Source organism: Podarcis raffonei, chromosome 3 (assembly GCF_027172205.1).
Source record: "Podarcis raffonei isolate rPodRaf1 chromosome 3, rPodRaf1.pri, whole genome shotgun sequence".
NCBI classification, from domain to species: domain Eukaryota; kingdom Metazoa; phylum Chordata; class Lepidosauria; order Squamata; family Lacertidae; genus Podarcis; species Podarcis raffonei.
In genome coordinates, this window is record NC_070604.1 from 42,409,740 (window position 1) to 42,427,305 (window position 17,566).

Genomic DNA, 17,566 nt, shown 5'->3' on the forward strand with positions numbered 1-17,566 from the left:
TTCCTAATGACATTTTGGGAAATTTGAAGAGAGAACTTAGTGAAATTTGGACTTTTGTACTAGGAACCAAGAATGTTCTAGCAAAATAAGGTGTGATATCCTGCAGCAACATACAAGAAGGACTACAAAGCAATGAAAACGGAGCACAAAGAATGCAATTTTAAAATAAAATGTCAGCCGTTGCTAATCAGGTTCTCTTCAGATATTTTGGGCCATAACTCCAATGTTAACTGCAAGATTGCACCAGATTAAATTACTTGAAAAGACTGTCCTCCATGCCTCGCAAGCGCTTGACAGCCCTGTGCTGTGCGGAATTGGAGAAGAGTCAGTGGTGGAAATCTAACACGCAACGTTATTTGAACTCTTATTATTTCCATAAACTAGAGGAGATTATATCCACAGACAAACGCCAATTAAGGGATTGGTGCCAAGTGATCAAATCCTCTAAATCAGGCATTTCCAACTCAGAAGAGATTGTGATCTGCTCCCAGTATAAAAAAACTGGCAGTGATCTACCCATTGTGATTGGAGGGAGGAGGAGCGTGGGTGGGGTGGGTGGATTGCCCAGAGTTGTTGAGCTTTTTGGGGGAAGGAATGCACAGAGTATTTTAGCTTCCCCCCCATAATTTTGTACACAATAACAATCCCGGGATCTACCAGCATCAGCCAGGAATTAGACATCCCTGCTCTAAATGCTCTCCTTGGTTTCTCCTAAAAACAGTCCATTTTAGAGCCAGTTACCTGTCAAATCTCTGGCCAGCCTCGCTTAGATTCACTTTTCCTGAGCTACGTTTTCAAGCTATACACTCCGCTGTCCTAAACGGACAATATAACAGGGTACTATTCGAAGACAGACTCTGTATATGTGGGCAACCGCAGATGGAAGACGTCTTGCAATATTTTCTATATTGCCCACTATACATTGGACTGAGGAGGCGATTTATCACCTTACCATCCGTACAGGAAAAATGTCTCTTCCCAGCAGAGAAGATCCTATGACTTCTTGGCGATGTAAACACTTCAGTGACTCATAAAATTTGCTTTGGCGGCCAAAAAGATCACAATGAAGACCCTGGACAATATAGTAGTGAACTGTAAGGGAGATGCAAATATCTAAATAGAGACATTTATTTGTGGTGCGACACCTCTTTTGCTTGTATTTATTTTTGATTCAGATTTGTCCTGGCCAATGGCTAGTACAATAAAGTTATTTGGATTGGATTGTACTACAACTCCCATCAATCTAGGTAACATAGCCAATGATTGGGGGTGATGGAAGGCTGATATATGTGATAGGAAGTGCCAGAAAGCAGTAGATTTCTGCCATGTGTGCACAGCAGAATTAATGTGTATGTCTCACATTAGATATCATGCTGCAATCTATACCAAGTTTCCAGGCAGTAAACCCCACTGAATTAATAGGATTGAACTGTTAATGCAGGGCATATTGTCTTGATGAATGGCCCTCATAGAGCCAAGCAATTCTCTAGAAATCACTTGGGTTTGAATGTAGGACTGTTAAGGGTTATCTTTTTGTATTCAGCATCTAAAGAATTTTGGCTTGCATTTAAACTAATGATATCACGTCAGTGCTTTGTATTTGGAGGCTGTCCTTTCAGTTTATGTATAGCTGTGCCATACATTCCCTCCTCCCCAACTAATTCTTGATACAGGGTAGATTTATCTTGTAGCTTCCTCTGTAGCTTTTAGCAAATGGAAAGGAATCCAGGAACCTTTGGTTTTCCTGACTGTCTTTTTGTCTAATGACAGTAAAAGCCAATGTTTGCCATTGAAACGGTCTCCCTTGGGAGGTTGTGGACTCTCCTTCATTGGAGGTTTTTAAGCAGAGGTTGGATGGCCATCTGTCATGGATGCTTTCGTTGAGGTTCCTGCATCACAGGGGGCTGCGCAAGATGAACATCAGGGTCCCTTCCAACTCGACAATTCTATCATTCTATCACTGAGCTGGAACACAGCATGCAGTTAATAGATACAGCTTTTATGGTAGTTTGATAAACCCAGCAAAATCTGTGGAGTTTCTGTGAAAACTTTTGTGGCTTTCTGAGGAAATCCCAGCCCTATACCTGCTGCTGTCATGTTCCTTAATCACGAACGAATAAGGCAACAAGAATGTCAGTTCTTGGCTGCAAAGAGATCATTTGCTTCTGAACTAGTAAAATGTTGGACACTCGTAACTGTGATAACTGCAGTCTTTTAAAAAAGTAATTTGGAACTTTTAACTTGTTCATTGATTTACTGGTGTTAATAGAAAATTAAGACTGATCCATTGTATGGATGAATCTGCAGGGTTTTTCACTCTGTATTGCATTAAATTCTTGTAGCAATTACTGTTGTTACATTTCTTACAGAATTTTAACTGTTGCTGGATAAACTTTGGATATTTTAGAGCAACAATTTAGCTTTTAGGAATATTTCTGCAAGTATGCTTATTAAAACATGAAATTGCATGTTCTATTTATACTATGCATCTGAAAGATCATTGTTTTAAATTATTTTATCTTTGCAGTCGGTGGCAAAGACTGGACGGTTGCTGATTAGCCATGAAGCCCCTATTACAGGAGGTTTTGCGTCAGAAATTAGTTCAACGGTTCAGGTAATCTGTTTTTAAGTACCAGAAGATTATTTTCTAGAAGGATATTTATAGTGTTAAGAATGACATACTCAAAAATATAATTAAGATGTTACAGTTCTCTTGTGCATGTTAATTTTCCATCATTTTGGGAGTTGAGTGCTGCCTTGTGGTTGAAGGGAGAATTGTTGTACAAACAGGGAAATCTCAGTGTTCCAAGCCATCAGTCTCGTTGTGGTTGCATCTCAGTACTATGCTTCTTTGTTGGCTTTCAGGCTTGTGTTTTCTGCTTTACTTCATTTGTGTCTTCTGTAGTGCCCATGTATCTCCTTGAGTCCTCTAGTTTTCCTTTGTCTTTATCAAAGACAAATTTTTATGGAATTTTGCTTGAGGATTAATTTTGTAGTGGTTGTAGCGAAACAGTAACATAGGTACACTTACAACTAAGTGGTGACTAGTAATCTCTAGAACTGTCATGTATAGTACAGCTAAACATTTGGAAGAAATGGGCACTGATGTGTGAAAATGGGGTTCTCTTGAGTCTTGACTTGTTATGGGTATACAGGGAAGTTTAGAAGTTTCAGAAAGCAGAAGAAAGACTGTGCCACACACTGTGTTTTTCACAGCTGATTTTATTTTACAGTGGTGATTATGTTGTTACTTAAGTTTATCCTTTTCAAAACTCAAGATAAAACTTGCCTATCCTGAAAAATTCTGATTTTGTTCATATTTGAAAATAGAGTATATTATTTAAACAGAGCAATTTATGACAGCTTGTTTTGAAAATATTGGTTTCATGATTCTTTTCATATAAACTGGAAACCCATTGTTTACATAGCCATTTTCATTTGGTACAGAGTTTAATGCCCTTGAATTTCTACTCTCTATTACTTTATTCATCCCCCCCTTTCAGTAATTTTTATATATGCATTTTATTAAAAAATGACAACTGCAAAAGTGGGCAAAAGCTTTATAATTGGATATAAAAGCCTTTCTCCCCCTTCCTTTGTTGTCATTGTCATTTTTCATAAGTTCCATATGTAAAATCAGATTTTCTGTCATGTGATTTATGAAATATATTGTAGGAGAACGTTAGTTTAGGCACACAAAATATTCAGCTTTATTATTAATTTCTAACACATATTCACTTCACAGTGAATGTATTTTTTAAAGTGTTTGACACATCTGTATCATGAAAAGAAAGCAAAAATCCAACACCCCCCCAATCAATATTTTGCTGGATGAAACGCATAGTAGGAATGCCAAAAATCTCAGGATTGGAGTTGGCTTTTACTTTTGCACATGGAAGTAATAAAACTTAAATAAAGAGAGTCCAATTGCAGTAGAAAAATTCTATTTTCATATCATTCATCCTAACTGTGTGGAAGAAACTGAATAACAATATGCAGGTTACCATAAGAGTATTAGCATGCATCACTTGGGGGGTACTTCTGGATCTGTTACTGTCGCTTGAGGCTCAAGTGTCCTTGATTCCACAGACTTCCTTCTATAATTTGCACCCCTGTCTGGACAGGAACAGCCTAACTTCTGTTGTCTACACTCTGGCAACTCTAGGCTAAATTACTGCAATGCATTAACACATGTGGCTGGGTGCCTTTGAAGACTGTTCAGAAACTACAGCTGGTCCTGAATTCAGCGGCCAGATTGTTGACTGGTGCAAGGTGGTCTGACAATATAAACCCAATTCTGGCATAACTGCACTGGCCACCAGTTGGTTTTCAGTCTTAATTCAAAGTGCTGGTTTTGACCTATGCTGTTCAGGATCCTAATAACTCAAGACTGTCTCTCCCCACATGAACCAACCCAAAACTTGCGCTCATCATCCAAGGCCCTTCATCCTGTGCCTCCTCTGAGGGAGGTTCAGAGGATGTCAGCATACCTTTACAGTGGCGGCTCCCTGCTTATGAAACTCTTTCTCCAGGGAGGCAATCCTGGCATCATCATTTCTTACTTTTAGGCACCAGACCTTTGTTTTTTAATTTATCTGATGTCTCCCTCAGTAGGCGAGATACTTTAGTTCTGCCTTTTAATTTTTCCTCTGTTTTTAATATATGTAAGTTAAATAATAATCATTACTATTAATAATTTTGCATCTTATGGCAGTGTACACACACAACAGCATGGTGTCAGCATGGATCTTAAATAAAAGAGAGAGTCACATTGTAATCCCGGGCATGTTAACTTTAAGTCATGCTGATTTCAGCAGAGCTTGCTCCTAGAAAAGTAGGTATAGATTGAAGCCTGAGTTATCAAACTTATCTTTTGCATTGATGTAATCCTGAAGGAAGATTTAAAATCTTTTAATGCATATCCTAGCGTTTAATGAAGATGGTGTATGGATTGCCTGCTAGTGGTGACTTATTCCTGGAACTATAAATGTAGTTTTATTTAAATAGACTTTGTTCTGTTAAAATGAAAATGGAACAGAGATGAATTACACCTGCCACACTGATGCTCATCTTTAATTTTGAGAGCCATAAGTTCTGTGTATAGTGAATTGAGCTCCAGGAATTTACAGCAGGGACCAATAGTATGATTTGTGAAAAACTATTGAGCCTACCTTTTACTTTTCTTGCCCACCAGAGTCAATTCATGTGGGTATTGCCTGGAAAGTGTGGCTTTTAGATAATGAGCCTTCTGTCACTACACAGGTTGCAACAAAAGTAGAAATAAACATTTTTAAAAAGTTTGCTTTCCCGATCCAAAGCTTTATCTAAGTGGATGCAGGGAAACAATTTGTTTGCACAATTATCTGGTATGTTGCATCACAGAAACATCCGTAAGCTGTTAGAGCTTCAAATGCAAAAGCTAAGAGCTAATCCACATTGTGTCTTTTTTGTCTATGTGAACAGCCCTAGTCTTTCCTTTTATACACTCACATGGTGAAAAATAATGTCTGAACTAGTGGAATGCAATTAGTAATGAGACATACTTCCTGCTTTCCTGGTTATCTTTCCTGGTGTATTGGCAGTAAGACTTCATGTAGCACAAAGTTTACTGGGGGTAGAAGGATGTTGCCTGGGCATAATATTTTATATCAAGACTTTGCTGGTCATGATGTTGCTTTTAACAAATTATGAAAGCATTTGATAACCTCTCACCCTTAAAGTGTTTCTAAAAGAGTGGTTGTTGGTGGTATCTACCTGTCACAGAGTTGGACATCTGTTTTATGCTAGCATGATAAGGTGATAGTTATTGCTAATCATCAGAGGTTCCCAGCTCCTTTTATTTAGCATTGTTTATATAGAGCATTTGTACCCAGTTCTTCAACCAAAAAGGCTCCCAGAGCGGCTTACATGAAATCAGAACAAGACCCTCCCTAGCTGCAGGCTTAGATTGAAACAAACAAACAAATAACATACAGAGGAAAAGGGACAAGGAGGGAAGATGAAAATAGAACTCAAAACCCAGGCACCAAATTATAGACAGCTGCTCGTATATTGACCAGCTTCTTGCATACTGTAGGGTTGCCATATTTCAAAAAAAGTTGTTGAGCTTTTTGTTTAGACCCCAAAATTGTTGGGCTTTTTGGTGGAAACCTTTCCCTAAAATAGTCATTTTAAGCTTTTTGAGCTGTTTCTGCTGCTTTTTCCAGTGCATTGCCATACACCCAGGTTTTCCCTGTCATTTTGTCAATTTGGCAGAATTTCATCAGATTCCATTTTTACACCTAAAGGCCAGGACATGCTAGGAATTTTCCTGGCGTATGCCAATCCTAGCATACTTCGGAGGCTGGAGGTGCCTGATGAAATGACTGCCTCTAGATGAGACATGAGGGAAAAGAGGCCCGGTGGAGCTGGCCTGCCACAGCAGAGTCAATGGATTGAGCTCTGCTACTCAGCAGACCTGGAGCCGCTTGAAACACATTAAATTTCCTAAAATCTCATTCTGTAAAACAGGGCCAGATACTCGGGATTTGCCATACAGCTAATTTTCTGTTTTGCTCTTTAATCTTCTGCAGTTCAGCTGGCAATAATCACAACTTCTAAAAGATTGTCACAGCTCCATAGATCACAGTATAAGATAGTGTCCTTGGGTTGTTGGACAAAATTAATGAACTGTAAAGCAATAAAAGAGGCCTGCGGAATGGAATAGAAGCCAAATGGAAAAGAAAAGGAAGAAAGGTGAAAAGGGTGGCCTGGGTGATGATGATAAGCAAGAAGAATTGAGCTATATAAAAAGAAAGCATTGATAACATGGGCTCTGATTCAGATGACTACAAAAAGGCGTTTCGTTAAGAAAAGCATTTTGTTAAAATTCCCTTGTGTCGAACTACAGTTAGCGTGGCAAGATGCATCTATTTAAAAAAAATAAAATTCTGACAGCTACCTTTCCTGAGATTTACTTTCTATGTTTTGATTATGCATGGAGTAAGACAGTCTTTGTGGGGCCACATGAGGGTTTTTGTGTGCCATGTTAGCATAAAGTCTGCATAATGATGTGAACCACCCACCCCTCTTCTACCATTAGTATTGGGATACAGATTGTTATTGGCTATTGAATAGATCAATAGAGTGTAACTTGTGAAATGTGGGCCATTTTTACTGAAAATTTATTTCCATTTTGGGATGTTCAGTTTGCCGTAGATATTTATCTGCTTGAGGCAAAATGATTGTCATAGTAGTACATTTATATTTACTGACTGTGATTTATAACTCAATATATGCCTGCCAAAGCAGAACTGGAATAAATATGGAACTTTTGTTTTAATGAGTTTCTTTCCTTTAGTGGGTTTAGCACATGCCTCTGTTCAACTGTTAATGTTCACTCTCCTAAAATGTGTTTTGGGTTATACTTGTTATTTAGTATATAGTTGCAGCTGCAAAAATATATTTGTAATTCAAACCAATATGGTTGGAAATACGGACCTAAACTTAAATTTAACCTAGATAAATTATAACATGCTTGCTTGAAATACCATTAATTCAAAGCATAATGGGAAAAGGACCAGGATAACTCTTAAATAATGAGGGATTCTCATGCACAAAGTGAACCTTTGGAAAGTTTTTGTAGAATTTTTCTGAAACTTAGAAAGATTTTTTCAATATTATATTTTGTTAGAATTTAACCAATAAAAGGGACTTCATTGAAAAAGCATATCAGACTATGCAACTTATGTTTTATGAACTGGTGTAGTTTCCTTTTTTGTTCCAAAGATACATTAAAGTTTGGATGCATCAGCATTTTCAACAAGTTTATAAACTGAATGATAATTTGGGATCAGAGAGACATATGGATTCTTTAGTATACATTCACGTCCTATTTAGTTAGAAAAGATTTCATAAAGTACAGTGCATTGCATCAATAATCTGTAGTTCAGTTCTAGTGTTCTTTTTAATCATTTACTTGGCTTCTGACTGGTTACATGTATGACTTTTATTTAATACAGATTGAATGTGACAGGACATAGCTGTGAAAATGTTCAATAAAATGCCTAAAGTCTTGCACATTCAACATGTCCCAGTTCCAAAAATTAAGGCTTGAAAGCATTTTATTTTGTTTGGCATTGTAAATAAAAACCCACAGAAATGGCTTTAAATATGAAATTGTAGGAGTTACTGTTAAATCTGCCAGTTTTAAAAGGTATCATCTCATACTATATACTCATAAAGAAAAACGAGAGCTCTCAGTTTACAATATGCCAGTTGTTTTGTGGAGAATCCATTCATAGATAGCTTCTGAGTAGGGCATTCTTATCTACACATAAATGCTGCATAGTAATGCTATATGGACTTCTTTCCCAGTTTTGGCAAATTCATTGATGACAGATTCTACCAAAACAGCAAATGCTGTTCACTATTCCTCTCAAAGAGTTCCTTTAGAGGGCAAAAAGATCCAAAAAATACTATATTTAAGTGTATACCTTCCGGACATTAAACATATATGTAGAAATAGACTGCAGTCTTTTTTTGTGAGGTTGAAAATAAATCACTGCATTTATCTTACCAGAATAAAAGTTGATGGAGGATTAATTTTAGAAAGGGTTGGCTTACAGGAAAGTCTTTATTCCAAAGTAGTTGCCAAATTTTAATGTTTCAAACACACACTTGCACAATATGAAAGTAGTTAATGCTTTTATTAATTTTTATAACTATGTAAGGGCATCCTAGAATGTGGAAGTGTTGCTTGGTATAATTTCAGTAATTTGCAGTTCACAGAAAAGATGCATTTCATTGACAAAGATTTATTTCATTTGCTCACAAGGGGGAATGACCAAATGTGAATAATGATCTTTCTCTTCAATTAATCACCTAGAGCATCAATCCACACACACACACACACACACACACACACAAAATTTGTAAGTACCTGGAAACATAGACTGTACCACATGCAAAACATAACACTGAATTATTAGGAAGCTTTAGTTAACTCTGAAGACATTAATAGGAGCTATTCCATTTTTTTAAAGTGATACTATGTAATAACACATTATAGCAGGGTTAGCCTATATGAACTCTAGAGTTGTTGCTAGACTGCAGCTCCCATAGTCCCTGACCATTGATCATATTGCCTCAGGCTTATAGGAGTTGTAGTCCAACAACAGCTGAAGAACACCACATTGACTACCCCTGCATTACAACAATAGTAGCACCATCAACCAATGGTCTGGTTTGCATGTCACTAACCATAGTTAAGCTTAATGTTTAAGTTTAACAGTGAATTTGCGGCATGCGTCAGGTGATAATCACAGTTGCATTGTTTCTCCCCTACTGGGCAGTTTGGGACCTAGGCTTAGTGTTATATCCAAACCTAGGCTCATGATTTGTTGGGTGGTAAGCAAAGACGCAGGTGGCGCTGTGGGTAAAACCTCAGCACCTAGGACTTGCCGATCGTCAGGTCGGCGGTTCGAATCCCCACGGCGGGGTGCACTCCCATTGCTTGGTCCCAGCGCCTGCCAACCTAGCAGTTCGAAAGCACTCCCGGGTGCAAGTAGATAAATAGGGACTGCTTACTAGCGGGAAGGTAAACGGCGTTTCCGTGTGCTGCGCTGGCTCGCCAGATGCAGCTTGTCACGCTGGCCACGTGACCCGGAAGTGTCTCCGGACAGCGCTGGCCCCCGGCCTCTTAAGTGAGATGGGCGCACAACCCTAGAGTTGGACACGACTGGCCCGTACGGGCAGGGGTACCTTTACCTTTTCCTTTAAACAAAGGCCAAACCTTACAGCTATAGCTCATGATTTATTTGGGGAAAACAAGCCATGAAGCCAGACTGGCTTAGCATTAAGTCCAAATCTATGACAGTGTGGCAGCTTCAGGAATCGGGGACGAATGAAGTGGCCACAACTATCGCTCTGTTCACCATTCACTTTGTGTTCACCATTAAACCAAAGTTAAACTTAACCATGGTTTAAAGTGACACACAAGCACTGCCGGTAACACAGATTTAAACTTGGCTGTTTTTTGCAAGTTCACCTCAGTGGATTCCATGAACTGGTTTAATATTATTGAATATTCTCAGAGAGACGAGGCATCCTCATCCAGTGTGGACAAGCAATACAGGTTCTTTGAGGTCAGAGGTCAAGTGACTGAAGCAGTAGCCTGGTTTGCACCACTAGCTTAGTGCGAACGAGGAAACATACAGCTTTCCAGAAAGGAAGTCGCAGCTACTTTGCTCTTCCTCTGGTCATTCTGCTGTGCTGAGCTAAACTATGGTTTGGCTTAGTGTGCCATCTAAACTAGGGCTGTGGTTTAACTCTCTCCTAGCAAACCATGAGTTGTAACCACAAGCTGGCAAGGGGAGACATCGTGATCATAAACACTTATTTGAGATACAGAAAGGTAGCCGTGTTGGTCTGCCATAGTCAAAACAAAATTTTTTTTTCCTTCCAGTAGCACCTTAAAGACCAACTAAGTTAGTTCTTGGTATGAGCTTTCGTGTGCATGCACACTTCTTCAGATACACTTCTTCAGATACACTTCAGTGTATCTGAAGAAGTGTGCATGCACACGAAAGCTCATACCAAGAACTAACTTAGTTGGTCTTTAAGGTGCTACTGGAAGGAATTTTTTTTTTGTTTTGACTTATTTGAGAGTTTGCATGTTTGCTTGTTTGTACTAAGCCAGGGGTTGGCTTAGCGTGGGTTGGCTTAGCGTGGTGTGTGAACCAGATCAATGCTTTGTTCAAGTGTTCTGATAAAGTGTTTCTGAGATGCTTCTGTCAATATCAAATAGCAAATACGTCTTCATCATTAGGCTGCAGTTTTGTTTTTAGAAACCATGTCCTTACCTCCTCATACAACTTGGTCAACAACCACAATGATAAGTGAATTGTGAAATAATCATATCTGCTGCTGGTAATACCTGCTACCTAATGGTTTATTTACTTTATATAGCAATGCATAATTCTGTGAGTAGTTTTATGGGTACTTAAACTAATTACAGCTTTTGATTAGCTTTTTGTACTTGAAGAGGAGAAAGTTTGAGCAGCAATGGTAATTTCAGTGGTAATAAAATTAGCATTGATTAAGGTTTGACAGGCTGCATTTGTCCAGGTGCTATACACTTGGAATTCCTGGCAAATGAATGCAGAGAGGCTAGTTTATCATGGGAAAAGAAAAGTATTTCAGACTTCTGTTTTCAACTATAAACAATTCTAAACTTATTTAGAATGCAGCGAGGAAATTGAAAGATAAATCTGGACCTGTATACTTCAGTTTGTACACCTGAAATGATACAGTGCTGTGATGTTGGTCTAAAACAGCACAAGATAAATTTCTCAGCTACGGTATTATTTCCTAGGACATTATAGCAGATAAAAGAGTTTTTTCATAGACTGAAGAAAATTATGATAAACGTTCTTAAATCTAATTTATGTGAGCTAGGTCTATTGAAAAAGGAAAATTGTAGAATGTGCAGTTTTTACAAAGGTGTGTATATGATGGAAGGTGAGAGATTACATACAAAGTGTTTAAAAATGCACAAATAACTTCTTAACACATTATAAACATGCAGTTATCATGCATCTGAAAATGTTTTTTATAGAGTTGGGGAACCTCTAGATCTGCATGAGAGGTGGTGAGAGGGGCTGCAATGGGGAGGGGGAATTGAACTCTGCATCCTTCTACTGTGGAAATATCCACTTGATATGAGTTTTGTTGTTCAACAGGTCTGTGTCAAACTCATTGGATTTATTAGACTCGGGAATGATATTCCTGCTGATTTTATTTGAATTGTTAGTTTGCTGTACGCTGGGGGATTGTGGGATAACATACTTTCAATGAATGTGTGGGGAAATTAAATTAATGATCAGAATAAAATAAAAAATATTGAAAGCTTACCTTCCAGCTTTGCTCTAGGTGTCAGAAGTCAGTTCAGATTAAGAACAAATTTCTCCATTGCTACTTAAATAAATTTCCCCGTTTTGATAAAGGGGGAATCACTAAGAAAAACCTCTGTAGATTCATAGAACTGCAGAGCTGGAAGGGATCCCAACAATAATCTATTCCAACCTGCTGCATTGCAGGATTCTAAGCCAAATTCATACACGAGAGATTTCCATGTAGCATGATTCCCACATATAGATAGCAAACTCAATATGATATATTTTGATTAGCCTGGTGCTTCAGGAAGCTTGTTGATGTACTTATCATCAAGCAAATTTGTCACCAATAGGCACCTTAATTAATTAACTATTCCCTGCTGCTTTTTGTTTGTATACACATCTTTCTCTTAGGAATTGAATGTCTCCTAAATAATTGCATATTTAGATACACTTATGAGATTAAAAATGTGCTGTGTGTTGAACTGAACTGGCTGAGACAAACAACACCAGTTTTGCTTGTGTGCATGCATATACTAAGCATTTAGATACTCTATGTCATGTTACACTTTCGGAGTATAAAACCTATAGCCTGTGTTAAGGACAAAGTAGCAATATTTAGGTTAACTTGCAGTGAGCTAAAGGAAATATTTAATGAAAATATTTATCGTGTCAGAGTCTACATTACAGGGACAGAGATTAAACTACGTTTGTGAGAATAGTAGATTAAAGTAAATATTATGTACAATAAGAGTAAAACTGCTTAATTTGTTCTTTTACAAATAAAGGCCCCTGACCTTCTAGCATAGTTTATTTCAAGCTTTTAACAAGGTTTAATTAAGACACATGTGCAACGATTCTTACATAGCTAGGGTTTTAACATGAATAGTTTTTTCCTTAGTCCTCAAGATTGTGGTTTTGCCTGACAGTTTCTATTTAATCTTGAATGATGAATTTTATAGTTTGCTGAAGTATGTATGCAACCTTCCTTTAAAAATATTAGTTGATTTAATTAGATTTGTTTGCTTTTTGCAGCACTTTGAATCTTCCTTAAAATGTATTCTTCAACTGTTAGTTTTTAAGTACTTCCTACATTACTTGCAATCAGTTTCAATCTAGTAGTGAATATTAGATGATCGCATCCTTGTGTCAGTTTCTCTGCGCACAGTGTTAAGGAATTGTTTTAATTGATTTTCTAATGCTGTTTCACATCCTCTTCACTTCAACATGGATTGTGCATGAAGAGTTGATCACAGTTCAGAATTGTAAAGCCTTTTGAAAATCAGAACATTGAGTTAGATTCACTGTGCTCTCATCTCAGCATGACTAAGTCTGAATCCAACCTGTCAGGTCTTGGTCAGTCCTAAACATGTTATGTTAATGCTCAGGTCTGCCAATACAGGGCTCTAGCACCACTCAAACTGAGATATATACTTTAGGGTAATATTAAACAAGTTCAGTGAAGCAGAAAAGAATGTTCTGTGTGCTTAGTATAGAAAACTTATTAGAGGCAATATAAATCAAGTTAAGTAAACATTTTTTTACGATCACCTCTGTGCTAATATTCAGGTACGTTTTAAAGAGATGTTTCAGCTGCGCAAGTGTTATTTTTGTACTTTGTTTCATACTGAAACCTTTTGGCGGACAGGAATTTCTAGGTCTTATATATGACAGGGTTTTGGCTCTGAAATGTTTAGCTCCTAAGTAGGCCACTTTGATCTAGATCATGCCACATTAATATGACATTGCTTATTGATTTACTGCGCTGTCATAAATTTAGGATTGTGGGTGCCAATAGAACAACAATTTATAGTTGTATAACAATTTGAATAATTTCACTATCGATTTCCTCCCCAATAAAACGTTTTCTGTTAGCGAGTTCAGTCTTCCTTCCTCTTGTTGCTTTCTGAAACATCTGCAGTGATTGCATCCTTCCTGTAGAAAAGTGTTCAAAACTAAATAAATGCATATGTTGCTGCATATCTTTAAAATATTTGAGCAAAAGGTTCAGATCACTTAGAAGCTGTCAGGAACTGACTGTACTTGCCAATGTATTTGCTTTTGACCTAAATATCCACTTAATTTCCAAAGGTTTGGAAACTGTACCTAAAGCTTTGTTTAAGCGTTTCAAAAAGCATTTTGCTCCAGAAGTCGGCTATTTGAGACTGAATTCAGATGTTCACCTCCATGTGTTTAGTCAGATTGATTTTAACTGTAATGAAATGTATATAACGGGGCAGCAGATTCCAGCCTGGGATTTTATTTTTTGTCGTAAATTAAAGAAAAAGAGAACCCAGATTTCAGCTCTGAACAAAACTGCAACTCAGCGCTAACAGGTTTTCCTCATTGCTAGAGGTTCCTGTTCACTGCATTCTTCTAAAATAGTATAATAGCTAAGGGTACATCGGCATTTCATTTGGTGGGATATGCAAAACTTAATTTATTGTGCACGTAGCTAACTATTTTCACATGTTCAAGTTAATACTATAAAATCATACCACAATTTCTTTTAGAATTTAAAAGCTTTTACATTTTAAATAATCATGTGTAACGTGTTAGACATCTTGAAATCAAATCCCATGTAACATATATACTATTGGTATAAATAGCACCTACTGAGTTGATAGAGTGATCACTTATTTTCTTAACAATAATTTTCTTCTATATCTGAAACTAAAAAATAATAATAAATGATCAAAGCTTAACAATTATATTTTCCTGCATTGTAGAACAGATGTGTTTGGATGGAAAGTAACTTGATAAACAATCATGACATTGACATTGACATTAGAAGCTCTTGTTTTCAGAGATTGAAAATTTGATGAAGCATTGAAGCTAATAATAGGAACAAAAATCTGTTTTTCATGAATAAATGCTTATAGTAAGAATACAGGATTCCCCAGGAAAAATAATAATTAAAACAAAGAAAAACAAAGACAGATTTAAATAACTCCCAAAGTAGCTTCGTTTTTTCCATTTCTACTTGCCATATCATTTAAAAGTACAGCTATATTTTATAAATAAATACAATTTGGTATGAAATATATAAAGATGCAAGCTTTCAGAAACATATCCTTCATTATATGCAGTGCATCTTACACAAATGTAAAGAAAAGTTAAACAATAGATCAAAGAAATGCGTACAAGTAACTTCAGTGAGATCTGTTTTAAAATGTTACTGCAGGCATTCAGATGTACCTGAAAGTTAATCTTTTTGAACTTTTAGTTTTACTTTAAATAATCACCTTAATTCAAGTCAGAAATTTTATAATTTATTGCAGCAGGACAGCTGAAGTATAGCATCAGTACAATCCAAAAGGAATACAAGAAACAGCTTGTGTGTATGAGAATCCAAGGACAACTCAGATGGTGATCTTAAAAAAAGAAAATAATTTGAAAGTTCCATGCTTTTATTGGAAAGCTGAAATGTATGAATCCTAAAGTATTTGAAGATTGGCCACTCATCCAAACACAGCCCAACTTTTACTGTTCAGTATTGTCACACAAAGGAGCTATCTACAGGCCCAAGTTTCTGCAATTAATTCCTGGAAGGCCCCTGGGGTGGCTAGCACTGAATGGTGTATTGTTTAAAAAAGGCTAGTATCAGATTTCATTTAAGAAATGTGTGTGTCTGAATGTCATAAGTCTGCTTGTGTAAAAAGATAGATCTCGCTACAAACACACTTGGTTTTAAAATGCATTTCAACATAGATAAAATCTTTATGCCACTGTCTGTAGGGTGGTATTAAATTGGTTGTTCTCTTATAACATGTTTGTAAACTGTCAGGATTAAATATGATCTCTTCATCCTAAGATTTTTCATATTGAATAGATTATCTACACACACAGAGCATGGGAAGTTGATAGTTTGGGATACTTTTTCTTGGGGATTTTTTTTCAGCTGCAACTCATCAGAACTCAATTCTGGCATCTCTCAGGTGGGCGCCATTGCCATTATACGAGGAAAAGGCAGGCGTTTTTAGTGAGTTGTGGCACCTCTTTTTCTAGAAAAACAGCACTGCCTTTTTTCTTTTGCGTATTTAAAACAGGTGGCTGAGTGGCACTCGCAAATCATACCACATCAGCTAATACAGTGGAAGTCTTTTCCTTCCATGATAAATTATAATAATAATAAATTTTTATTTGTACCCTGCCCTGCCCTGCCCGGCCGGAGTTGGGCTCAGAGTGGCTAACATCATATAAATAATACAATATGCATAAAAGCAAACAATCAATTAAAATGCATCCCAAAATTAATTTAAATAATGTACCTGTCCTCCCAAACTCCTGTGTTTCAACAGCAGTAGTCTGACATGCAGGTGTTCTAAATTATTGAGGAAATGGGAACAGGAAGATATGTGTTATAGGACGTAGGAGGATAGGATGTAGGAGGGAGGGAGGGAGTGCTGCTGCGTTTGCATTTGCAGCAACCAGCTTTGTTGCAGTTAATAATAACATGTCGCTTGAGGTTGCCTAAGTGATGGTAAGTTGCATGAGACTACCCAGTGATCTTATGGTAGAAGCAATAATTCCTGGATCTTTGGGATTTTCTGGATCACAGCTCAATTTCTTAGATAGCAATCCTTAATCCCACTTAATTAATGGATAACCCCATTAATTCACTGGGACTTGATACTATGTAGACATGGTTGGGATTGTGCTATTAGCTACTAATCTTCATCAGTGATCCATCTGTCATTGTTAGTGTGGAGTCTCAATTTAAAAACATCATTAGCAGAACAAATCGTGAAGCATTGGATCCCAAGTTATATTGGAAAGAACTGACTCAGAGTGTTAACATATGGTGGTGCTGCATTCTATCAGCAAATATTAATACTTCAGATTTTAATACATTCTGTTTTCATCATAACATTTAAAATTACAAGTAGCAATTTTCTTTCTAATTTCATTTCACTTTGTCAGCAGAACTGCGGCTTTACCAAGGGTTTCACATTGAGGATTTCACAGTACAAGAAAATGAAAAGCTAAAATAAGCATTTCCACTCTCATCCAAAACCCCTTATTGAATAGATTTATTGCCTGAAGGGTGAAAGTAATTAGTTAAAGAAAATCTAGAACACAGTACATAATGTTAGAAGCTCTTTTTTTATAGGAAAAAAAGTGTTGGTAAAAATATCTAGGAAAAATGTAACCCAGAAGTCATCTGTAGAGTGGTTGGATTAATGCTAAGCAGGGATGGCAATAACTTAAATAGATTAAGAAAAACCCTAACGTGGAAATGCAAGAAAGAAAGAAAGAAAGAAAGAGAAGAAGGAAGGAAGGAAGGAAGGGGAAAAGGAAGAGGAAAAGGAAAAGGAAAAGGAAAGATCTCTTCTGTATAAAGTTCAAAGGAAGTGCTCACCTTGTGTGATTTATCGTAAGGCCATGTTTCACATGAAGGTTGGAAATATGATGCGCTGATCCTTACAAGTCAATTGTGCTGACCCTCAAAGGGATCGGAGTATATGGTGCAACCCACACCAAAGAAATGGTGCAGTTTACAAACCCATGTACCATGGTACTTCCATTTCCCCAGTATTACTTTAAGTCAGGGGTTCAGGGGTCAGCAAACGTTTTCAGCAGGGGGCCAGGCCACTGTCCGTCAGACCTTGTGTGGGGCTGGACTATATTTTGAAAAAATAAATAAATGAACGAATTCCTATGCCCCACAAATATCCCAGAGATGCATTTTA

General features: G+C 37.2%; 1 protein-coding gene across 2 annotated transcripts in view; it reads left to right on the plus strand.

Annotated features, from left to right (window-relative positions):
* Nucleotides 1-17,566, plus strand: part of BCKDHB (branched chain keto acid dehydrogenase E1 subunit beta) — a 38,438-nt gene that overhangs the window by 15,035 nt on the left and 5,837 nt on the right. The window contains exons 9-10 of one of the 2 annotated variants that reach the window (XM_053381347.1): nt 2,528-2,614; nt 6,573-7,135. In XM_053381347.1, coding sequence (XP_053237322.1) covers nt 2,528-2,614; nt 6,573-6,587 — 102 coding nt within the window. In that variant the 3' untranslated portion in view covers nt 6,588-7,135. Of the gene's footprint in view, nt 1-2,527; nt 2,615-6,572; nt 7,136-17,566 lie in introns of those variants that run through there. The other variant, XM_053381346.1, reaches the window with a different exon arrangement.